Source organism: Astatotilapia calliptera, chromosome 4 (assembly GCF_900246225.1).
Source record: "Astatotilapia calliptera chromosome 4, fAstCal1.2, whole genome shotgun sequence".
NCBI classification, from domain to species: domain Eukaryota; kingdom Metazoa; phylum Chordata; class Actinopteri; order Cichliformes; family Cichlidae; genus Astatotilapia; species Astatotilapia calliptera.
In genome coordinates, this window is record NC_039305.1 from 31,866,182 (window position 1) to 31,892,538 (window position 26,357).

The following is a 26,357-nucleotide window of genomic DNA, read 5'->3' on the forward strand; positions in this document are numbered from 1 at the left end:
TCAGAAGATACAAGTAAACTGTTTTCTTCTACTAGCTTTGCTTTGTACAAGACAGAAAACTATCAGTGTGACTGAGAAGCTAACAACTGTCCACTGAGTGGCTGTGCAGGCTATACAGGCATGTTTGTTTATTCCTCTGGTTTCCAAGCTAACAGTCAAGGTCCCACAAAACTGTTGCCAGAAACAGTCAAGAGGTTATAAAACTCCTGATCTTAATGCAACTCAACACACACAGAGCTGAAACTCAAAGATCAAAAACAAAACCCTTCCCATCACACAGCGGAAACATAAAAACAAAATGAGGAACTCAGTCGTACCAGGTGAAAGTTCTTTAATTCACTTGTTGAGCCATCCAAACATGTCAAACACACATGATAGAAGCAGGCACAAGCAGAGGAGTACGCCTCAGTGGAGTTTGTAGAATAACCCCATGGCGCGGGGTCCACGGGGAGCAGCCACGGCCGGTTCAGCTCCTCCAAACTAAAATCTGTGAAAACTCTTTTTTCAAACATCTCACTATCATTTTTTTTAAGCAGGGATCTAAAAGTCTAACCTAAGGTGAAGTCCCCCCTCTATTCACAAACCAACAGTATGCACCACCTCTGGCTCCTCCACCACTCCCAGGTTTTTATCCCCCCCCCCACTTCATTCTTCCACCCGCCCCCCCAATCATGCTGACTCCACCCACTCCTCTTCCCTCCCACCAGCGCGGTTCAGGTGTTCAGCTGTCGACGGTGCGCCCCGACCAGGTTTCGTGTTTGGTCCCAGGTTTGAGATGGGTGATGGTCACCTCCACTGCCTGGATCTTCTCGAGTTTAGGAGGGATGCAGCAAACCTTGTAGCTCACTTCATCGCCTTCCACCGGCACATACTCGCCCTCGATGCTGAGGAGACAGAGACAGAGGGGTTCAAACCCAGCTGGATTTTACAGACACGCTGAACTCTTGTCCTGCTTCAGCCTCCCGAGTGCTGGATGAGCTGTAGATGGAATCAAATACAGTTTGGTGCTCACTGCTGATTCAGGGGAGACAGAACCAGTCACACAGCTCAGTCTCATCAGCACCGGTTTGTTAGGTAGAAGGACTTCAGCTGTAGCCACAGAGCAAAGGAGAGGAGAGCCTAAAAAGGCATACCTCTCTGATTCAAAAACACACGATACACCAGACGATGAGACACTTCCTGTTGAAGAGGACATGAACAATAATAAGAAACATTATTATAACAGCTCTCCGGCTTTCTCTGTAGATTTTAGTGAAAGTTAATGAACGGGATTCTCGAGCCATGATTTCTCGTGTGGTTTCGTTTTCATATCCGTCTATGCGCACGACTCCTCGCTCAGCTAATTATTCAAGAAACCCAGCAGCATCAAACATCACAAATCTGGATATTTTTGTGACAAACACTGTTTAGATATGATGTGTGGGCTCAAAGTGCAGACAGTTCAACGCTGAACACACAGAGACCACAAAGACACACTGACATGATCAATAAAAGGCTTATTTGTCAGATTTTGCAGGAATGCAACACACTACATCGTCTCCACTGTGTGAGCTTTTCTGTTTTTAATTACTGTCCTACTGGTAGCTCATCTTAGTTTTATTTGACCAAATACTGCAGCGGCCAAACATGTTGGCTGCTTTAACAAGTCTGATTGACACCCCCCACCTTCGCCAGATCCTCCTGTCGCAGGAAAACCAGGCCCATCACAGGTGACCTCTTGCACGCCACTCACCACCTGTTTAACCTGCTGCCCTCTGGTCGGCGTCTCAGCTTCACTAACTTCTTCCCACTTCATGCTGAGTACTGGTTTGTCACTGGTAAATAATAATATAGATTTTTCCTGGACAGTCTTCTTCACATGGCTTTCTTTACCTCAAAAAGGATTTGACAATCATCCCGCACTTTCATGGATGTTAAGGCCAAACTTAGCAGCTTGGCAAGAAGTGCTGGAGTAGTTCTTTACCTCACAACCTACCAAAGTGCTGATGGGGCCCAAAACTCCTTCTCACTCCTGCACACTTACAGGTTTGCACTGAAAGCTCCTTGGACCCTGTGCTTTGAGTTTGCAGAAGAAGTCCCACACTTGAAACGATCTTTCAGCTGATTTATTTATGAAGAAATAAAACTTATCCTCCAATATGCACGAAACAACTTTAGCAGGCGAGCGTGTTTAAAAATGGCCCCAATTTCTCAACAATTTATGCAACAGCTTCACCAGCTCCTTTACTTACAGCTGAGAATCTGCACTTCAACACCCCGACTCATAACACAACCATACATTTGAAATGTTTTATTACTATGAGGCCCATAGAGACGCCTGCACAAAGTCTGACAAACCAAAACAAACCTTTGAGTGGGATAGCAACGCCTTTAGGACCGGCCGAGTCAGTTTGGTTCATTCTTAAAAAAGAAAGAATGGATTTATGACCTGAAGGACCAGAGAAGGCTAATGAATCAAGTCTGCATCTAAAAATCACCTTCAATCCAGAAAACGATCGATTCGATTCTGATAAGAGCTCAAGTTGATTAAGGGGAAAAAAAGATGCATGAGTTCAGATTTTGTGCATTTGTGTCAAAGGGTGCAAAACGCATTAAGAGTACAGATGGCAGAGCAAAGGGGGAAGCTTTAACAGATCTCTACATCAAAAAAAGAAAAAGGCCAGAGGAGGGCACGAGGTTATATCAATATATCAATAAGATATTATCAATAAACATCACTAGGCTGTGTTGTTGTGTTGCCTTGTTGCTGAGGACGAGCCTGGTCCTGTTATGTTCGACAAACACGTGGAAAAGTCACTCAAAGGCTTCGTGAACTATTTTATTGTTTTGTGCTTAAAAAGTATCCAATGAGCGGTTTGTGTGAACGTAGGTGTTCAAGTGTTCGTGCGCGCCGCTAACGTCTGTGCTTCAGGCCTGTGGGTGATAACAAAGGCACCGCAGTGAAGGTCATCAGATATCCTACACTCTGCGTCGCCTTGCTGTGCGTTTCCTTTCACTCCTACAGAGAGCTGACAAACTTTAACATCAAGCTACACACACCTCATCAGTGACAGAGCAATAAACACATCCTGACCTTTCACCCACAGAACGACGGTGTGAGGCACTCTCCACACCACAGGTGCTTCCCCACGCCGACCTGACCACGAACACATTAATCCACAAAGCACACACACACACTTACTCTGAGATATGGACAAAGATGTCAGCGCCCCCGTCCGATGGCGTGATAAATCCATGGCCTTTGGAGCGCGAGAAATATTTACACATGCCAGTAAACACGGGTCCCTCCGATGCACGAGCCGTCCTACACAGGAAGCACATTACAGAGAGATGGGAAACGTGAGCACAGAGCAGACTGATGAACCAGCAGAGGCAGATCCCTCGTAAGACCCGCCATATATGAAATAAGCACTTTATTTTGAAAGGTCGTTGGCTGCTAACCAGCAGATCCAATCCTGCGAGTCAGGACTGCTGCAGGGCAACCTGCACACAGCGCCGGGCTGGCCCCGAGTGAGCTTTTAAAAACATTTACTTTGAAGCAGGTCTTATTATGCTCTTCAACAACCAGAGTAGCGTTGCACGATTCACAGAATACAAACTCTTGTTTACATCATACAGAGCCAAGAGTGAAAGAAACACATGTGCTAATACATAAAATACAGAGTAATGCATGTGCTCATTGTTTGAAAGTTCATGTTTAAAGTGAGTCTTCTGAAGAGCAGCTGACAAACTGTGACACACTGTGCTGGCATGCACTGCTGTTTGTCTGCATCAGCACATACTAATCATTTACACATGCTGCTTGAATGCTGCATGACGTGGTAACAATGAATTATTGCGAAGAGGCAATTCCAGGACACGAACGATGAAAGCTGTGGGTGTTTCAGTGTGGTTAGACACAGAAGGTCTCACTGAACATGCTAATCTGACAGTCTGATTAACAAACTGATCACCGTGCAGCGTCCAGCACGAGATTATTGACCAGCAACGACAGCAAGCCTCATAGCAGCGAATATTACACTCGCTTCATTGGCTTGTGAATTTGTTTCCTCTCGCTAACGTCTACAGATGTGTGTGTGTGTGTGTGTGTGTGTGTGTGTGTGTGTGTGTGTGTGTGTGTGTGTGTGTCCTCACGCTGAGCAGGTCCTGTTTCTGCGTGTGGGCAGAGGGCTGGGGATGAGGTAGCCTCTCATAGGGGAAGGCGAGCGATCTCTGTGTCTGCAGGCCGGGAGGTGCAGAGATTCTGAAGTGGGGGGAAAAAGTCCTCAGTGTGTTACATTGCAACAAATTTCACGCGACAGCATGGCGAGCGGTTAGAGCAGGGACTGTGCCTGTAATGCATGTGCAAATACATGACCCGTGGCCTCGGACAGAGACGCTAATGCTCCCCCGTGCCTGTGAACCACCTCAGCGTGAGCTCGACGCCCTCACACCATGAGTCTGTCACATTAAACATCTCACAGCATCAGGGACGTTTAATTATGAGTGAACCATCCCACCACCACTATAATATTAACAGAACTGGGTTAACTGGCACAGTAGGTTCACATCAGTGCAACACATGCTGTTCGTACTTTGATCTGTTTATAGCGAGCGCTCTAACAGTGCGCGGTTCCTAAATTCCTGCTTATTTGTGTTAGCTCACCTTGCTTCTTCACTCTGTATGTAAATGACTGTGCTAGTTTTTTCTGATGAAGCTTAATTTGCTCACAGCCAACTGATATTTCCATGAAGCAGGACTGCACAGGCCCACCAACTGAGCATCACTTGCACATTAATACAGAAGAAATGATTATAGATCAGTTGGAGAGCAGACACCTGTTAACACGTGGCCATGACATTGGGACAGCTTACTCTGACAGCGCACTTACTTGGCACATGCATATGGAAATGGTCCATCAGTGTCTTTGTTTTCTCTGCAGACTTTGAATGTGGACTCTGTACCAATCACCCCTCTAATACACACTTCTGAAACAATGGTTTAACAGGTGGAGGCCAATGAGATTTTCCCTTGCTCATCTTGTTGACTGGCCCCACGCTCACCTGACCCAAGTCTACCAGAACACCTCTGGGACATCAAGCTTGGGTTCGTCTGACACCAACAGGTCGAACCTCAGACTGTCCAGGAGCTCAGTGATGCTCTGGTCCAGTTTGGGGAAGCAATCAGCCCTGACATCATCTGTTATCTCATTAGGAGCTTGCCCCATGTTGTCAGGCAAGCACGTGGGCGCCATACAAACTGCTGAGTTCCATTTAGAGTTTCTGCGATCAAATTTCATCAAAATGGACGAGGCTAATCTCGTTAAAGTGCTGATGTGCCGTTCACATTGTAGGATGTTGATAGATTTTGCTCTGAAAGTGAGCAAAATCTTCAATGTCAGGTGACACATGAGAGGGTGTTGTGTATTTATGCATATACCTGGAGACCGTGGGGATCTTGGAGAAGGCAGTGGAGGGGTCACAGGTCGAGACCCCTTGATGGCAGTGTCTTGAGAGGACATGTTGGAAGAGGCAGAGTAAAGGATGGGGAGGGAGGAGGGGCGGCTCAAAAGGGAGCACAGCAGAGCGTGTTAACCACCTGGGAAAGGAGGATGACAGACGAGATTTAGAGCGAGTCACACAGCATGCTTACAAAGAACAGGGTTACCTAACTCTCTCCATTTAACACACACACACACACACACACACACACACACACACACACACACACACACACACACACACTAGTGTGCCAGTCTCACCCAGGTGTTACGTGCACTTTTTTACTTCAATAGCAGTTCAAGCTGCAAAAAACAATCTGTGCTCATGGATCTCGTTGCTGTGGCAACAGCAGTTCGAGTACACGCCGATACGACCCGACAGAGACGGTGGAGAACAACAGTGTCCTTATTCACCTCAGCCCAGGACTAACATCAGCCATTACCTCACCCTCGACTGCACGTCGAGCAATTAGGTGGAAAAGAAAACGTGCAGCGGCTTCTGCTTTACAGCTGCATTGTTGAAAGAGAAGAAAAAAGAAGAAGAAAAGAGAAAGACGCAAGAATGTTAAACAAATACATCCAGGAGAACTTCAGCGAGGTTGCGAACGCCAGTGTTTCTGAGTAAAGCTGCAGAAGAAAGTGGAGCAGATTTCCCACGGTGCACAGGTGTTTTCACACAGCAGTTCTGGGCAGCGTGGGGAGAATCAGGTTTCCCCACATTTAACACACAGCATGAGAGAGCCTGACACATTCTCACAAGAACTTTTTTTAGGAACTACTTTTTGTGATACAGACTTCAGAATATTATCAATCCATCTGCTTCAGCTTATCCGGGGTAATACCAAGGCGTTCCCAGGCCAGCCGAGAGATATAATCTCTCCAGCGTGTCCTGGGTCTGCCCCGGGGCCTCCTCCCGGTGGGACATGCCTGGAACACCTCACCCAGGAGGCGCCCAGGAGGCATCCTTGTCAGATGCCCGAACCACCTCAGCTGGCTCCTTTCGATGTGGAGCAGTAGCGGCTCTACTCTGAGCCCCTCCCGGATGGCCGAACTTCTCACCCTATCTCTAAGGGAGAGGCCAGCCACCCTTCGGAGGAAGCTCATTTCTGCCGCTCGTATCCGCGATCTCGTTCTTTCGGTGACTACCCACAGCTCGTGGCCATAGGTGAGGGTAGGGACGTAGATCGACCGGTAAACTGAGAGCTTCGCTTTTACGCTCAGCTCGCTCTTATAGAATATTAATCGACTCATAATTCATGGCATATTGGTATAGCTTAAGCTAGCAGCATATAAAAGTAATTAAACTGGCTTTTTAAAAATAAATGAACGGGTCAACACAAATATAGAGGTGGCTAGAAGACAGTCTGATGTGTTGGAGCGATGGTCGAGCGAGCTGCATTCATCTCAAGGCCACATGATGGCGATATCTTTGTCCTATAGAAGCCAATGGGACAACTTTTATTTATTTGCTTAGACCGTCACCTTGGGTCACACTGAATAAAATGTCATTTTGAAAAGTCTTGGTTTTGGCCAAAAAGAAGAGTCCATGTTATAAAACATGCTTGTTTTCTAATGACTTGTCGAACAAGTATTCACCAATAAGCATGTGGTTTCACAGTCGGACCTGCTCACTAAGCCCGCCCCAAAAACACTCAAAGGACAATACAGGTTGCATTATAACAATCTAGAAGTTAAGCATCGTCCTAAGAGGAGAGTCTGGCACAAAGGCACATCAAAGCTGGATGCTTGTTCAGATGGATTAATGAGCTCAGTGGAATCTGGTTTCTGTAACCGAGGATGAATAATAGCCATCGAAAGGTTGGAAAACAGCTGCGGATGTTTCTGGAACAGCTGCGGATAAACAAAAACACCAAAACAGGACCGACTGTTGCTAATGAACACAAAAACTACAGCACCACGCTCTAAATATCTGAACATGATTAGCGCTCTAACCTTTGATCATTTGACATCAGAGTTTGCTCAGCACACAGCCAGTTGCTTTAAGAACCAGCTACACGCTCTGGCAGCAGTTACACACTTTACGGTTTTGAAGCACAGCTCCGAGTGAGCACGGTGTCTGATTAACTCAATAGACACGAGGTTAATGTAATCACAGCCCCTCAGGACAGCGCGCTTCCTTTATGACCATCAACACGTCTGTCTCCGTTTACACTGTGACCAAAGCAACCTCCTTCCCAAAGGAATAGCGAGCCGCTAAAGTTAAAAAAGGAAAAGCTTTTACAGGATGACGGAGAGAACAGACAAACAAAACAGAGGGTCTTTCCAAGGAGAGGAGGTGGGACAGGGAGAAAGTGGCAGATAAGACACAGCACTCAGGGAAAGGTTGGAAAACAAGATAAGGTGAGTGCAGACTTAGCTCACCTCGTTACTACTGCTGCTGTTAAAAGGGCCACCATCACATTCCTGCACAACACACTACAAACTCTGCTTCCTTAAAACAATGCTGGAACTGAATTTTTTAAATGAATATTTTTAAATTTGTCATAATTTTCCAGCATTTTCAAACCTGTAGTTGTGTCACTCTGGTCTGAATCATGAGTTTGTGATTACAGAGAGCAAAATCCAAAGCAAAAGCAAAATGCGTCAGTAGAAATAATGTGCAGGCCATTATTATTATTATTGGCTGGATGTTTCTGTGGCAGGAGCAACAGAAGTAACTACAGGAAGAAGGTGCCGTGTCCCCTGCCCCTCCCCGAGGTTTCTTCCTGCTTAAAGGGAGTTTTTCCTTCCTGCTGTTGCCAAAGTGCTGCTCACAGGGGGTTTGTGTGATTTTTGAGGTTTCCTCTCCATTGTTAAACCTTACAATATAAAGCAACTTGAGGCGACTGTTGTTATTATTTGGCACCTAAGTGAAACTGAATTGAACCGTTCCTTGGTTGTGCATCACCAAGTTCAGGTTCCTGGAGGACTTCCCGTGACTCTTCACTGCCACTCGTAATGTGTTTTACATCATTGTTTCAGTTGTGAACTTATATTTGCCTCCTTTCATTTTAGCCTTGCTTCGGCCACCCTGAGCACGCCTGCTCTTGTCTGATCTCAGAAGCTAAACACAAAATCATGCCAAACAGGTTCTGGAACATAACAATCAGTTCACCGAACTCAAGTGGCTTCCACAGTCACCAGATCTCAATCTGAAAGGTGGAGCACCTCTGGGATGTGGTGGAACTGGAGACTGGCATCAGAAAGTGTGTGATGGTGTGTGTGTTTTGGCATGCTGCTGTAAAAACAGTAAAGCTGAACACGTTCAAGTACCAGCAGTGGAAGTTTGCCATTTATAAAAGGGAGCAAAAACCATTATTGTAATAATGTTATTGTAAAAACTGGCCCTTTTTTCTCACAGTACATTGCAGGTTATACATGCAACACTAATCAAGTTTAACAACAAGAAATACCCCAGGTAGATTCAAAATATAAGGTAAAATGTGAAAATATACACGCTTTCCATGCTCAAATAAAAATGCTGAGTCATTAGAGGTGTGAAGCAAACGTGAGGAGACCAAGATAAGAGCAGGGGACAGTAAGAGGCCACACACGATAACAGACCCGACATGCATGCACCGATCTTTATAGTCACAGAAACCACAGCTGGCATCGAACTCTCTGCAACACAAGAACGAAGGTTACAGTCTGCAAAATGTTTGAAAATTAAAGCTGCAATATTCTTTAGTGGAAAAGCGACTGCAGCCTTGACCTTAGAGATTACTGCTCCCTTTAGCATGAACCTCTCAGAGGTGCCAGATTCGTCCACCAGCCCTCGTCATCATCTACTGAAATCTGAACACCCTTACATCCAAAATGCTTCATAGTGATGTTTTTATCCCCTCAGACTCAAAGGAATCCACAGATTTTATTGTTCTTGAATGATCCCACAGTAACTCTGATTTTGGTGTCAAAAATGTACGACTTAGCAACGATGGGAAAATCTTCGTCTGTGATTGTGCGTCGCTTGAAAGCCTTAGCAGATCACTTACACTCGATCCTTCGGGTCTGGGAAAAAAAACCCAAACCTGGCTACGTCCACATCTTCAGGGGAACGCCACACTCCAGACGTCAGAGATTTAAATAAGACGGCATCCAGCTGTCACTCACTAAGAAGGCTCTATTTACTGGCACCCAATCTACGACGAAGCTGGACTCTAATTTTATCGATTTGAAAGGCTGCCATGTGAGTCTGTGTCGCAAAGCATTAGCAACCTGCTGCAATGCTGATGAAACATCAAAGTGTAATGACGCAGATTAAGTTTGATAGAAATTTAGTAATAATAACTCAGTTATTCAACACTTTAGCATCTCAAAGGAAGTTCAGCACTCCCATGCTGCACGTATATGGACACATAAGCATCCTAGCGTGTGTTGCAGTCCATGCATCCTCAAGTATATGATCATGTGACTCTGCTTCAATCCAAACTACAGACATGCAGGACAACAGGAACGACTTCTTGTCCGCTGTGTCCCAGGCTGCCGTTGTGTATTTTGAAGGGAGGGCGACAGATTTATGACATTTAGCATGTTTGGAGTGTATAGCTAGTGTGCATTGTAGTTTAGTTAGTGTCTAACTTTTCTGCTTTTTTGTGGAAAAAAAGAAAAGAAACTGAGATTCTGGGTTCATCCCATCTATCTATCTATCTATATATAAAATATAGACATATTCAGGATGTCAGTGAGGCAGTTTCAGTGCTTGTTGGCAGAGATGATACTGTATGTAAGGAGGCAGAGAAATCATCGAGAACTGACTTACCCAAAGCAGTTTGTAGCTGTTAAAATGTATTATTTTAAATATCATTGTATATTCAGTACTGAAGCGCGTTTTGATTGGTCAGATCAGTTTATTTGTATTTTAAAAAACTAAACAAAAACCATAAATCAATCAAGCTTGAAAAAAATGAAATGTTGCACATTCGTCCAGTGAAATTACACGGTTGGTATGAACGGCTGCATTAAGAATAGATGAGCTGAAACAATATTTTCAACACAAGATATTTGCATGGATTTTGCCCATCCAGTGGGACCACTTCTGTCTCTCTAACAAACTCAAACAATAGCCACTCTATCATCACACACACAGACACACACACACTAGATAAAACCCATGTCCAGTGGAATTTTCCATGATAGTTCTCTGAACAACACGCCACCAGTGACCCTGCTGACACAGCAAATACCAACGCTACACACACAGTCCACACAGACATCGTCGGTCAGGCCGAATCCCACACAGCCAGCTTTGGTGTGATAAACAGCATCCATGTGATGAGGTTGTTGTACTATACAAGTCAGAAACAAATGCATACAGATTCTGTCCCTGTTTAGTTTCAGCCTCCTCAAGGTGACGTCTGTTCATCTTGAGCTGCACCCACAGAGATCTCAGTGTTCCAGCGTCGGTCCCTGACATGTCTATAAGAGCAAGTGCGCTACGTGCTGATTTTCTGTACTAGCTGCTCAAGAGCCTTCAGAGTTTTTCTGCTGCTCTCCTAGTATTAGTGCCAGTAAATTTAATTAGGCTTGAAGTACGTGGAGGAGCTCGTAGGGTGAGCAGAAGACAAATCTCTAATCTTATTCTACCTGGAGTCATCAGACCTAAACTGAATTAACATTTTGGAAATAAATGTATTTGCAATTCAGCTCAGGGTTACACGAGAAATTAATGCCTCTCATATCCGTAAGTTTAATGATTAGCTAACTGTGACGATGTTAAAGCTCACTGACGCTGATCATTCACACCAACGGTGGCACATTTATAAGTCATCCCACATCATGTGACCCTGTCGGAGGTGGGCTGGCATTTACATAAGCGTGGACGTATTGGTGCAGGTTGCCGGTCTAGAATCCGCCTGACTTCATGAGGTGGTGGTGCAGATAAACACAGCAACAGGTGGCTGACTGGAGCTACTCCACGAAGTTGTCAGAATGTTGGGATCATCGGATTTCTTGGTTATGTCAGGTGAGATTCCTGACTATGGAGTGTATACCCCGCGTGTTTAGTTAACACGTGACGTGTGGCTTGCCTGCAGTGTGGCTTACGGTTTGTTTTAAAAATGTGTGAAAAACCAGTGAAACAGGGACCAACAAAGACAAGAGCATAAAATAAAGTGCAGAGACTGACAGACGAGAAACTCTGCTTTGAAAGCTTTTATGGGAATATCCGGCTCCGAACATCGAATACAATCAATCGGCCTTTTATCCAATCGAGACACGAGAGCAGGAAATGGAAGAGGAGAAAATGAAATCAAACCAAACATGAGGTCAAACCAGTACAGTGTGCATTTAGAAAAAAGAAACATGACAGATGGAAATGTGTTGAAGAGCGAAGAAAAGGAGAGTTGATATAACAGGATAACCATGTGGGAAAGTAAAGATTCTGCTTTTCCATCTCTCCTCGCTTCGTCTTTTTCTTTACCCCCGACTTCCCTTCTCTCTCTCTCAGAGGTTCACTCAGTTCCTCGTTCACACCGGGGGGCAGAGAAAGATGAAATGTCCCCGAGGACAAGATGACACAAAGGCAAAGCAAGGACATGAAATTAGCAGGAACTTTGCAGAAACTTGGAGAGTCCAAGGCTGGAAAACTGAAACTGTGGGTGACACAACTACGTCCAGGTGACTGACCTCAGAACAGTCTCCTCTTTGTTTCTGAGCTCCAGATTGAAACATTTTACCTTTAGCTTTGCCCAAAAGCTGCACTTGGCAATAAAAAGCAGCTGTTTAGAGGAACCATTTAGCTTTCTTGCTAACTGTAATGTTGCAAGACTGGTGTCATAGTGTGAGTCTCTACCATGAACAAGAGAATAGGAATGCAGCTTGACCAGTATTCAGTGTTACGAAACTAAAGTTACCCTTTAAGATTAAAAACTATAAATCCTAGAATCCCGAGGAAAACAAAAAAGAAAGCTGGTCTTACTAATACATCAATGCAACGATACACAAACATGTCACACTGAGCGCTCCTAGTGAGCTGTTAAACACGGCGACTATCCAGCATCCAGTAAAGTGTGGCTTGTCAACTATTTGGGAGCATTTCCGGATTAGTCTTCTCGTTAAAGGTGAGACAGCAAAAACAGGAAAAGATTGTGCAGTGTGCCGTCACCGCCGCGACTTCCTTTCTGTTCTAACGAATCCTCCATCCAGACTGTTTTTAGATTGATTACATGGAAATTAAAAGAACGAGTTGCGTTACTCAGAGCGTGGAGAGCATTAGCAGCGAGAGCATTAGCAGCGAGAGCATTAGCAGCGAGAGCATTAGCAGCGAGAGCATTAGCAGCGAGAGCATTAGCAGCGAGAGCATTAGCAGCGAGAGCATTAGCAGCCTTCTTTACTCATAGGTCAATATCCATATGTTATTATGTACTGTTCTATAAGGGGTTGTGACAGATTATAATATAGGCAGTATAAATTTTCCATGATATAAAAAAATGCCATATGACAATATTATTGCTTAAACAATACAACACCTTTACATGTGCACAACACTGGGACAAGGCGAGGCTATAACACCTTACAAGTCGTTATAAATCCCGCTGCCTGCAAGCACCAATAAAACATTTTTCCCGTAACAATAGAAATATTTTCTTGAAATACTGCGATATTATTTCGAGGCTCTATTATCCACTCATAACCCCACATGTCTGCTTATTTTGACAAAAGGCATCCAAATACTTTATAGCTCAAAAAACTTCATCTTTCTCATCGACAACATGCAATCTGTGTATTAGCAGAGATGTGTAATGCAGCTGCAGGCGCATGTCTGCTGTGTTACACAACCGCTGTAATATAGTGATAACATCACTAATTCATTTAAACAAAAAACCCAAGAAGGGGTTGCAATATTGAACCCTTCAGTCAGCTAATAACCATCACATCCCTAGCTACAATAACCATCAACAGCTCAGCTCCCCCTAAACGAAACACTCATTTATCATCCGCCCCTGTGAGGTGCCAGGAAGTATAAAGGTATGAACAAAGCAGCCCCTTAAATGCACCGCTTTAAGGGGAGTTTGATTTCAATCTCGCACTGGTCTCACTGAGTTAAAGATTCCTGGCTGACATAAACCACGGTCACATGTTTGCATCTGCACTGCGACATTCTGCGAGGACCTTGAGCCGCTGCAGCTGATGGAGGCAGAGTCATTGTTGCATCTCCACTCTTAAGCGGTCGAGATGAATGAAGTGGACGGCGGATGCAAATGGCTCCAGGCCCCTTATTGAAGACCTCAAAGCGCGCACACAAAGAATAACGCACACAAAGAATAACGCAATCTGCTTTACAAACATTATGAGCCTGTGTTGAATGCAGAAAGCAACCTTAAGCGTAACATGTGAAGCTCTCTGTGGAAGCCACTGTGGGTGGGTGTGTTTGTGGTACTGTGGATGCGTGTGTGGCTGAAAGTGAATTGCATTTGTGTGATGGCAAAAGATGGTCCCGATCTCTCCATTTGATGACTCACTCCCTCGATGTGCGTCACTGGATTTGGTGTTTTAAACATTACAAACTTGTGAGGGCTGACCATGACCGTCAGCAAACTCCTGCTTCACACCTGTTTACACGAGGAGCCGTATGAATGCAGCTACAGACCTGAGCCCCCACCCACCCATACACCCAGGAATCCACTGTATAGCTTCCAGGTGCACGTCACCCCTGCTTCCCCCACCTCTCAGAACCCACTGTCACCCAGACACAGGCCTGAAACAATACATACGTTTTAAAATGGGTCAGTTAGGCTGCGAGGGTTTGTTTAAGTTCAAGCTTTCTTTTAAAAGCGATCAGCTAATGCAGAACTGAGACTACAACAGAAAACCAAAAAGCATCCGGTATCAAAAACCTCTCCTCCAGATTAGTTCAGCACCAAAACAAGCAGCAGCTATTATAAGTTACTATACTGTGAACAGCTCAAATCACTTTTCACTCAAATTGCTGCAGTTTCATTTTCATATGAGAGGTTTACATTTTTCTTGATTTAAAGGAGTTGGACTCAAACAGCATTATACTGTCCTCGGTGCACAGAGGGCCCGGTGGCGCCAGTGTCCGGCAGCCTCGCCTCTGTCAGTGCGCCCCAGGGTGGCTGTGGCTACAATGTAGCTGCCATCACCAGTGTGTGAATGTGTGTGTGAATGGGTGGATGACTGGATATGTAAAGCGCTTTGGGGTCCTTAGGGACTAGTAAAGCGCTATATAAATACAGGCCATTTACCATTTACCATTTTTGGTACATTAGCATACTGTTTTAACATTGCTTAAAAAATAAAAAGCATAAAAACAATGTTTTCATGGGCTTTAGGCACCGTGTCTCTTGTATATTGATGAGGATCATCACACAGAAATCAAAAGAAGTGGCTCATTTGAAGCAGTGATTTATTCATGTGTTCTTGTGGTCGAGAGCAGGTGAGGAGTCACGACTTCGCTTTGGATTCAATTGGTAATTTTGTTGTTAATCTCATGAACTATCTGCTTAATTTTAAATAAAGCAAAAAAAACAAAACAAAACTAAATTATTACTTTTTTGCCTCCTAATGCAATACTGTGTAAAACTGTTACAGGCTTTGTAACAATCTTTTTACAAGCAGGTCTTCACTGTTTATATTGTACAAGCTGCAGTCTCAGATTATCCTTCTGTTGACATGAAAACTGCACTGGGGAGCTGAAGCCTTCTTCCTTTTCTTCAGGCGAACATGCTCACAGTTCTGCCCTCTCCTGTGGGTGTCGTAACCACAGCTGGTGATTCTTCCTGGATAAAGTAGGAAAAAGGAAGCGACCTGTTCAGTCACTGGACAGGGGAAATGCTTTTACTGCCATGTGTGATTTGCATTCTGAATCTCTTCAAGCTCATCTGGGCAGCCAACATTCTCCTCTTATACCATCTTTTATAATGATTTGACTTTATTTTTGGCCCCAAAACAATAAGAAAAAATAAAAGATAACTTAACAGAAAGATGCATCGAAAGTAAGAAACCTGAAACCTTTGGACACCATGTGTAAGTATTTTTCTTCCTCCTTTGGGTCTTAACTTCCCGACATTCCCCATGTCTATCTTACACGTCTAAATCTCCTGGAAAATATTGACAGTATGATGCACAGACTGCTGGAGAAACATATTACACTGGAATCCAGTTAAACAGCAGCACAAACTCACTGCAACATACAGTAATGTTGCTTGTTATTGATGTACTGGGATTCTTATGCTTGGCTTTCAAATTGCCCAGAATCACAGCTGCAACAGCCAATAAAAAAACCGACACAATCATGCCAGACGCCACTTCTGCTCCACTGCAATTTTGGACGTGCAATTTCCACACCGCAATAACCACAAGCTCCTGAAAACAGTGATTTGGGTAATTTAGTTATAGTCGCTTGAAGAGAACTTAAAGCAGCAGATAAGCAAGATCATATCAAGATCAGGTCAAAGGAGAAATAATCACTCATACCACTTAACTCATATTAAAGTTTCTTTCTTTTTTTTAAATATATAGATTAGATATATACATACAACATATCTAAAGTGTGACGGTTGCATTTATGAGGATTCAAACATATGGTTTGAAATAAACGACCAGCAGATTTGATGGTTATAGCTGTGGGACAACAAAAGACCAACATGCTGCTAGATCAATACTGGATTAGCAAACTGACAACTGTATAACTGAATCATGGGAATTTCTCTATAACATGACAGTATATCCACGTAAACAACCATCAACAGGTTTTATGCATTGGGGATTAAATTGTCCTCGCAGACTGATTATGTTTCAGAAACTCGATTTATTTTTCAAACTAGCTAGAAGAGCAGCAACAACATTGTTTAGTGTTTAGGAGCCACTGCTCAAAAACAGAAGGTTTGAGAAAACAGGTTTAGGTGAACTCTGCTCTCGACCTGAATGAATATCCTTTGCTGCACTGAAGGGCATCCACAAACGTCTTTGACCTTGGAGAGCTCTTTAGATTTTTGAGTGATTAAGTCTCTCGCTTCAGTGGGAAAGATAAGAGCAGGTCGTAAACGTTTAAGTGTTTCGATAAGACGGCTCTGCACTAAAACTAAGGTGGTTTGAGTCATGAGCACCAGGTCTGATTTTAAGTAGTCGAGTACATTTTTGTCCATGTTCATTATCTGTTTTTTTTTTTTTTCTCATCCAATAAGATGAAATATTTGTTCAAATATTGTCTCAACTTCAAAGTGCAAAGGTGGATGTTCTCATTTTGACAAATCCACTAAAAATAGGCAGTCTGTGTTTCTCAGCGGTAGCAATCATCAGCTACTGGATGGATGCAGAACTATTAGAGCGCTCTGGACACAACACATGAAACAAACAATGAGCAATTAAAATCATTATGTCGACAATAAGGGCACAGAAACTGAAAATTACATCTGCTGGCTGCTCACAAAGCTCTCTCATCAATCGTTAAATCACACGTCTGTTAATAACAATGTTGAAATGAAGTTTGCAGTGAATCCATTTCCCCCGTAATCATTTACTTTGGCATCATTCAGAGCATCCAGCAGGAAATCTGACACCCAAATGGTCGATGTTGGATACGGAAATAATTCCCGTTGATCCTTTGGACGGATAAAGCTACAGTTTGTTACAACATCGATGTTCAGATGTTGACACATTTTCATAAAACATGACGGTTTTTGTGCACTGAAATCAGTCATTTTAAATTCAGCAGTAAATTCGGCTTCTATTGCCCGATTTACACGACTGACCCCTCCTTTTAATCATTTGAGCCAATAGAATCACGGTAACGTCACTGCGAAGCGGTGAACATTTGTTTTGGATGCAAGACAGCACAAGTAAGAAAGTTTGTGCTGCTGTTTTTCCAAATGCGATGCGTAATTTTGGTCTTCGTTTATGGTTGATTTAGTGAATTTTGTTCAGAGCGTGACGAAATTTGCAGTTTTGGAAACTGTGAGATGTCAGCGTTTAGTAGAGGCGTTACTCATCCGCGTACGTGAATCTGGGTTATGTCTGTATTTGGCGTCGCGGCCCATTAAACTGGACGTCCCCCTCTCGCCCCAGCTAGTTGGAAAAAAGCTGCCTTAGAAGTTAGCATGTGGGGAAGTTGGGGGTTGTTGGCAGACAGGCTGATTAAAAACACTTTGGACAGCAAAGCCGGCGGCAGACATGGAGACGGGAAAAAGCAGGCCTGGGTGAGGACGAGAAACTGTAGCTGTGTGAGAAAGGCTAAGAAAACAAAAGAGTGAGGGGAGTTTGTGGGGTCACTGAGCAATGCAGCTTTCTTTGAATGGAGCACAGATTTATTGCTGTTGACAGTTTGGATAAGAGCCACATTTTGATTTGTCACCTGTTGTGATTAATGATGTCCTCGCAGTAATTGTTACTTGCATATCAAATATGAAACTTTAAAGCTTGTAAGATCAGGGGGATAAAATGTGTTTGTATATTTATTAAGTAAGGTGTGTTTTATGTTTGGAGGTCTAGAGAATCTCATTTTACACCCTGCTGCACATTCAAAACTTCACCTGCTGCAGACAAACAAAATACACACATCGAAGTCAAACAGTGCAACCTGATCCTGTGGTACCATCACTCAGCCCATGTATACTTTTACAGCTTCCCACAGGATGCATCTTCCTTGACAGAGAAAATTTGGGGGATTTTGGAGGTCCCAAAGCGTTTTAACCGAAGCCAAAGTTAACTCACCAGCAGCTCTAAAGCTGTGGTGGGTACATTTACTCAAACAGTCAGAAATCAAAGGAAAATGATCTCTATCAAACATTGTATCATTTAATTACTGCAAATTGTATTTACTAATGTAGTCGCACCCAAATGGCTCCTTGTCAACCAGGAAAGTCTCTGCAAACCAACATGGCATGTCTAAACAAAGAATAATACACGTAAGCGCTATGAGAGAGGAGTTCACCTGCATAAAGACTCCATTATCACTTAAATTGTTTGCTGGCTTTGTGCGTTTCCATCAGTGGCGTCAGATGACTTTCACAGAAAGGTAAGCAGAGATGATGGGTTAATATTACTGCTGCATATGTTTGAGAAATATTCTGTTTATTCACAGCATCATAACCTATAATTCATGTTTGTTGTCCTGTAAGGACAAGTATCTCTTGCTACAATGGCTGAGCACAGCCCTACATCTTCATTTAAAAACAACAACAACAGTCAGTGGCATAAACAGGCTAGCTGTGTTTCCACACAAAGCTAGCTGCGCTGCCTCACTTCTTAAAGCAACTAGGTTGATGAAAAAGACGAGAGCAGTTACTGAGGTCAGTTACAGGACACATAATGCACTCTCAGCATTACAGAGGTGAGTGACAACAAACACATGGCCTGTAAAAGCAAAGATTCCTTAGGAGAGAAATGAAAGCTTGCACACATACAAGGTAATACCTGCACTTTGTTCCAGTCACTCACGGCATTTTGTTCAACTGTATATAAAAGAAAGTGGCTTTGGCGGTGATCTGAACCATAGTCCAGAGGACTGTACTACGAAACCAGATTACTGGATTAGCAAACCAGGTCTCGCTTTAAGTCAGAGTTTTCTGCGTCACGAGAGAGGCTCGGTTTTTACCTGGTTAAATCACCATGGTAACTTATACTGACAATAAAATCTGTTCATAGATTTGGTTTGTTTTTAACTCTTCTGGTCTTTACTGTATGTTTTAAATTTGATAGATTCTCTTCCAGGGGAATAAAATTTAAGTTGTTGAGTCGTATCTCACTAAAACCACTGAATGAAGCATTGCATTGTCACATTAACGTATAAATGTGGTACTTGATTCGAGTCTCTTTCACACTGCTGGAACTGCAGCTACCACAACAGAGGACACACACCAAGATTACCTGCTCAATCAATATAACAATTTGATCTGCAACAAACTACAGTGATTTCCATGCCTCTGTTATTAGGCTATGGGACAATAACATGTAATGTCTAAATATATCCAGCTTAAAGTTTCAGAGCCCTAATGTGCAGCAGCAATCTTAGAAATAAACAGCAACACGTTATCATCTGATAACGTCTGACTAGAGTAGGCGCCGCACAGGGACCATTTCGGGTCTAAGAAGAATGACATTTTGGGGGTTGTCCCAAAACGTTTTAACGTTTGCAAAATGCAAATTTTTAAGAGAGCACGCTCGCAACCTGAAGCAGAAAGGCCGGCTTAACAGGGAAAGTTGATCGCTAGCATCATGATACTTGTTACCTAGCTGGGGTTTTAGAATTTGTTGAGCCAGCTAATGCAAGGTAAGCTTTTCTGTGTTGAACTTGTGGGTAGAATACTCCTCGGTATCATCGCTTACGACTGATGCTGTTCTTGTCTGTGTTGTTGTCCGTTGTCATCAGTCGTCTGTTTGTTTTGAAAATGTGCATTTCATTTAGTCGCGCACTGCAGACTAAACCTACCTCGTTGTAGGCCAGACGAGGATCCATCAGAGCACTGCTCTACACCCTCCATTAAACCCAGTGTGAGACCAAAACACAAAAACCACAGTAGCATATAGGTGAGAGAAATGTGCCACAATGAATACATAAATTCAGAGAGATGAGGCAGACAAGCATCTCTGCAAATGCAGTCACATTACACTCTAATATGTAAATCAAACCAGCAGTCAGAAGTCAACACGATCCTCTTGCTTTCTGTCATGTGATGACAGATCAGTATTCCCACTCCAAACACACACAGACACACAAAGCAGTCCACGCATGAATCTATTTGCATGCACTCAGATGCATGTTTGCTGCAGGTGTCTATATGAAAATAGAATGAGGCAGAAAACAATGTCATCTCAATAATGATGACATCATTTGAAGACATTATTGGGGAAATTAGGTAAAAATGTCACTGACTGGCTAGCTACTGCCATCACTTTGACTACCACTGATCTAACAGCTCCAGGTGACACAGTCTGCAAGTCTTCTAATCGGTGCTAGCGACAGGATTTAACAGGCATCGCATGACAGGTGATGGCAAGCTGGCAGCACTCATTCGTACAAGCGAGTATGTGAAAGTATGATTTATGCGTCAGCTCCAAATGACGAAACTTGAAGTGTGAAAAAGTATCCAGCACGCTGACATGATTACAGGTCAGTCAGTTAAACAGTTAATAAGATGGTTATTGATACGTGCTATCAGCTGTCCGTCCTTATCAGCTAAATGATTCAGTAATATCAGCACACACAGGCGTGAGATTTTCAGATACTTTGCATATATATAAATAACGAACTCAGTGTGACACAATCACCACAGCATACACAGCTTTTACACTACTGTGACACTATGTAGTTAACAGCCAATTTCTTACAAAAATAAAACAGATGAGAAGCAGCTAATGATTATGGAAAATCACACATATCCAGGTAGAGCACAGTTGCAAAGGAAAAGTCATTACTGAAAAGAAGTCCAACCAACACCAAAATAAAAGTCTGTGTGACCTCTGCCACAGACTGTTCTCACTGCATAACCAGCCCGAATGCTGGGACAAAGACAGGAAACACCTCCTCAGGCTGCAGCATTAGTCCAAACTAAATATCACTGACAAGCTGTCTGGCTGAAAAGTTTGGAAAAACAAAATCTGATTGATGACAAACTTTACATTCTCCTTCTGGCCTTGACTCTAACGTGCATGCAAACACCATGGATATTCAGCCATGACTGCTAAGATGGCTTGTGCTAACCCAGAAAGAGTCGCAGAAAAGGAAGCCAGCAGTATCGCTGTGTCCCCCGACTGCAAACAGTTCCAGCCATGATACGTTTGCATGCAAATCTTAATTTACCAGTTTAACAAAGTGCTTCCTACTTTCCAAAGTGTGAGCGGCGACGTGCCAGGCATAGATCGCAGGAGCCATTCCAGTCACAATTCCCTACCCAGCGTGGAATTTGCTCCCGAGGTAAACAACAGGAAACACAACTGCGCAAAATGCAGTCACATGCATTTCACTCGTACACACACACACACACACACACACACACACACACCTACACACACCTTTACAGGAAAGAGGCCACAAAACATTAGCAGCAGGTGGAGAGCTGGTTCAAATACCACACCCATCTCCAGCTGCAGTCAAAGAGTTTGAGTCTGAGAAGCAGCTCCAAAATTTATTGGGGTGGTTTCTTCACAGTAAGTTGCCCTCAACCTTATGAAAGACATGGCTGATAATTCAATAAATAAGAACTCAATAAAAAATGAGTGAATCCAGAATTGTTAGAGCTCAGCATTAGATCCAAACAGACCCAACAGCAGGGGGTGTCCACTGGCTTCACTGCATTCTACTGTGCAGTTTTATTGGTGGAGGATGGCGTTCATATTTTGACACAACGTGCTAAATCATCACGTCAGTCAAGCTGACATCGAATGCAGTGTTTATAATAACTCCACTTCAGCGGCCATCTAAAGTAACACCATGACATTTGAGAAGTTGTTCAATAAAACAGAAAAACCACAATAAAGCACTTAACGATGAAGTAGACTGGCAGAGATCGAAATACATCTGAAATTTATTTTCACGTTGGGGAAGTTTGAGGGTCTTATACAGTTTAAAAATACACACAGACATACAGGTGCTGGATAAAACCCAGACCTGCAACTCGCTCTGTAATTTGTGTGCAGCTCTGGAGAGACCTCAGCCTTTAACTGAAAACCACATCCTCAGTGAAACTGTGACGATAGCCAGTCAATACCTTTCCTTAGAAATCGAGGATTTTTCTTCTTCACACACAACCAAACAATAAAACTCAACGATATCTCTTGACCAACACATCTAATGATATTTTTCTTGCTTCAACCAGCAACAGGCAGGAATCAGGGCTCAAAAACACAGGATGATCCTCCACCTTTGCTGTCCTCTGTGGCTAATGCACCCACACCCACACGGAGAGAAACAAACACGCACTTGTCCAATAATGAGCTGCTGATAGATACTGGCAATATCATGCGGCTCTTAAGCGCCCACAGATGCTCGTCTTCCAGGACTTCATTAGCTCTGAATGGGGTGGGGGGGTGGGGGTGAGAAAAAGCCTTTTCAAGTTTCTGAATGAAAGCCTCTGACTTTCATAAACACACAGTGTGTGTGTGTGTGTGTGTGTGTGTGTGTGTGTGTGTGTGTGTGTGTGTGTGTGTGTGTGTGTATTCCCTTGCATGCTTTTGAGCCCCAACCCCCCCCAAAGGAAATGAACGCCAGCTCGCGCCAGGAAAATCCTTGATGGAAAGCAAAGACTGGAAGTCAGTGAACTTTGGCGCCTCCAGTAACTTACAAATACAAACGAGCTTAAATAAAAACCACACATTTCGTCCGCTGAGCTCATTTATATAAACCACAGTGTTTGTCGAGCAGGTGTAAAGTTCACAGCTTCCTTGGGGCAAAAACTATTAGCTAGCTGCTGCAGAAATTAGCCGCGCGCTCACAGAGCAGCGCTGCGTGTGTTCGAGTCTCACCTTGTTGCCTCCAACTTCAGCACTGACGTTTCTTCTGAAGCTGGAAAAGTTTCGGCTCTGAACAGTTTGATGTCGTGCTGCGGGTTTGTTCCCCGCTGTAGAGCGTGGTGAGGATGAGCTTCAGCCTCCCGGAGTCCAGCAGAGTAAACTCTTTCACTCTCTCTCGCTCTTTTTTCCTTTTTTCCTTCTTTTTTTTCTCAATGGGCGTAACACCATCGGAGTGACGTCACCTGTTACCGTAACAGGCGCTACAGCGGGACGTCAAAAACGAGCAGCCGTAAATACGCGACACAACACGCAAAGCGGATTTGTTTGTATATTTTATACAGAAAACCACTTTTTACAAGAACAAAGGAATAAATAAAATGTTTATGTTATGTTTGTTGCATTTGTATGCAAGTTACTGTTATTTTATTACGTTTCAAATAAATAGACAAACTCGTGTTGCGTGGGAATAATAAACAGCATTGTCTGCACGCTGTTTATTTCCTGAATCCTTAAGGCTTCTGAATGCCATGCAATGAATTATCTATTTCTATCGTTTCCTATTTCTGTATTGTTGGTACACAGGATTAATTCAATATTACATGTAAACTCATTGTATATATCGCACATTTGTACATAGTATAAAACACTTTTGGACTAATAATGCTTGATTTTCCCGTCTTTTAGTATATCTTTGATTCGATTTTTCCGTCTGAGGCTCCAGCGCCCCCAGCGTCCCTGAAAAGGATAAGCGGAAGCGAATGGATGGATGGATTTTTCCGTCTGACTTGTGAGCTGCTGTAAGACGTAAATTTCTTAAGTGTGGGATTAATTAAGGTGTCTTATTTTTTTAAAAACGGTCACACCGCCTGACAAAAGAGATTTCATACATTTTTGAACCAAGAAATTGTAATAAACACCTTACGTGGCACAAAGACAGCACTTATTGGAATAAACAGCTAATTTAACACATTTATTACCATTTCATGTTTTGGTGTGCGTTTTATATGAAGCTATACTTATTCTTTGTTTTGGTTTGTTTTTTAAACCATGACTAAAAACAAAATTTAACTTGAAAGGAATGTAACAGGAAATAAGATGGAAAAGGTTCACATGAAGCACTGCCTCACATTCAGCAGAGGGAGACATTTTCATACTTAAGCTCAGAATAAGTGGGAATTAGACATCAGTTATATTTTTGTAACGTTATATCCTGTTAAACACAGTGAGTCAGTGTGTTCTCTTACCACCGTCTATTGATGCTGTCCATACAATCCATGTGGGAAAAACAAAGAGAACAACACATGTACAAAGGAACGAGACTGTGGGAACAAACCTCCATTCAGTTCCATTTGCCCTTTAGATGACAAGAAAAGTGCGGTTTTGCCCGCCAAGTTAACAGTCTGCAAGGTGACCTGCTGTCGAGGCGCACACATGCCCAACCAAACACAGGAAGCTCGCAGTCTAGCATATTCACAATGAAACAAAAAGAGAAAGCTAAGGTCCGGCCTGCTTCTTTACTGAGTTTAAAGAGGCTCCTATGTTGATTTCCCATTTGACACTTTTCATATTTGAATCTACACACCAGGAAAGACATAAAGTAAGGAAGTCATATGGAATTTACTACACTACACATTTAATCCTGCGATACTGAAAGAGAAATGCAATTTTGAGTACATGGTGAAGAAATGCTGCTGCAGTAAAGGAAACTGTCAGCATGACTCTCTGGGAAGAATTCTTAAGAAATAAATGTGTAAAATGACAGAAAAAAGCTCGTGTGTGACTAAATGACACGCAAGACTAAATGGTGCATACGGTAAAATATGCTTTTGTTGACTGGTGGAGGGCTCGGTGTTGAACCATACTGGAAGTGAAAAGGCTTTCTAATCAAATGAATCAGTAAACTATAAACTCCCTGGCCGCTGGTCAACTGCTCATTAACGCAATTATCTAGTCGGCCAATCGCATGGCAGCAACTCAATACATTTGGACAGGAAGACATGGGTAGGACAATCTGCGAAAGTGCAAACGGAGCATCAGGAGGAAGAAATGTGATGTAAGTTCTCTAAGTGACGAGTATTTGTCAAGCAAACCACAAAAACAAAAAACAACTGAAAAACATTTGATTGACAGACTTTTAAATCGTCTGTAAGGATTTGGAAACTGAAAAGCCAAATGACTGTATTGTAGAAGAATGGGTTAACAATTACTGTATCAAAGAGAGTGACAGCATGTGGAATAAAACATTTCCTGTGCAGAGGGCGATCGGGATTATTCATGCTGGATAACTTTGACCTGTGACCTCCTCCCCGCCACAGCATCAGGTGTCCAGTTTGTAGCCCGTCACAGATTAAACCTTCGTAATCAGCTCCTTCAGTCTGTTAGCATCACAAGCTTAAAGCTGCTTCCTTGGCAGACCACAGTAAAGTATCTGATGGAACATTTGCTGCATGTGTTGAAGGATCTGAGCGTCTATAGGAAGTCGAGTCTTCTTGTATGCAGCCTGTGTTGGTCCTTCAGTCCTATCTAATAGGTCCTCATCTCCATGGACCTACAGGGTGCAATATGCACCAAACTACTGTGCTACAAAAATGGGAAATAGATGCAGCAGTTTACTGAAATGAGGCATGAAATTCCCCTTTCTGTTGGCATAGAAACATTTAACTGGACATTTAATCTCTGAGATTTGTCGGTATACGAAGAAAAACTGTGCAACACCAGCAGTAAGTCTCAGTTTTTCTACACGATAAAGATGCTGTAGTTTACTCTGGACACATTATACGATCAAACAAACAATAAAAACAGGAACTTTCATTTAATCATTACTGTACCATGAATGTGTGCACGAGAGGTCTGTATCAGTAGGACAAGCTGGGAAATTACAGTTAAAAGCCCAAAACTTTGTCCTACTTCAAGATGTCCTTGCTGGGCTGATTCTGGCCCACGGGTCTTATGTTTGACACCCTGGAAAGCAAACAGCACACTAACATACATGCTTTACTGACCACACATTTCGTGCTCATACATCTGCAAGGACGACACAGAACCATCCAACTTAACCACACAACACACAGTCTTTTTTAACTGTAATCTAATTTTAAAGCTGATCTAAAATATTGAGCACGACTTCTACCACCTCACGTTTCTCTCTCTCAGGAAAGCCTAATGTTGGTTGACTGCTGCCGCATGCTTTCAGTTGTGTTACTCTTACAGTCGGGTGAAACATTTCAGGGGAAACATCGGCTCTGAGTGGGTCCTCCTGTTGCCCAAAGAGCATCAATCGGCTAAGTAACACAAACACAACCAGTGCAGAGGACGATGATCTCACCCATGTGTTATAGCTCAAAACCATTTTAATAACCAATTATTAAACCATATGCAGAAACCTCTTAATAGTGCTGTGACCACGCAGAGCCATTTTATACGCACTCTATATTAAAAATGAATGAAGCTTAATGAGAAAAGCAGCCCATT

General features: G+C 43.1%; 1 protein-coding gene across 3 annotated transcripts; it reads right to left on the bottom strand.

The window, feature by feature from the left end:
- Positions 1-666: 666 nt before the first annotated feature.
- carhsp1 (calcium regulated heat stable protein 1) lies at positions 667-23,106 on the bottom strand. 3 transcript variants are annotated; one of them, XM_026166150.1, is made up of 5 exons: positions 22,899-23,106; positions 5,420-5,578; positions 4,135-4,243; positions 3,182-3,304; positions 667-884 (listed from the first exon to the last, which is right to left on the bottom strand). In XM_026166150.1, the coding sequence occupies exons 2-5, from the start codon at positions 5,499-5,501 to the stop codon at positions 722-724; spliced, it is 477 nt and encodes a 158-aa protein (XP_026021935.1). In that variant the 5' UTR covers positions 5,502-5,578; positions 22,899-23,106; the 3' UTR covers positions 667-721. The 3 variants fall into 3 exon arrangements, with proteins under 3 accessions (XP_026021935.1, XP_026021937.1, XP_026021936.1); XM_026166152.1 differs by lacking the exon at positions 22,899-23,106 and adding an exon at positions 21,261-21,336; XM_026166151.1 differs by lacking the exon at positions 22,899-23,106 and adding an exon at positions 21,238-21,315.
- Between the last annotated feature and the right edge of the window lie 3,251 nt (positions 23,107-26,357).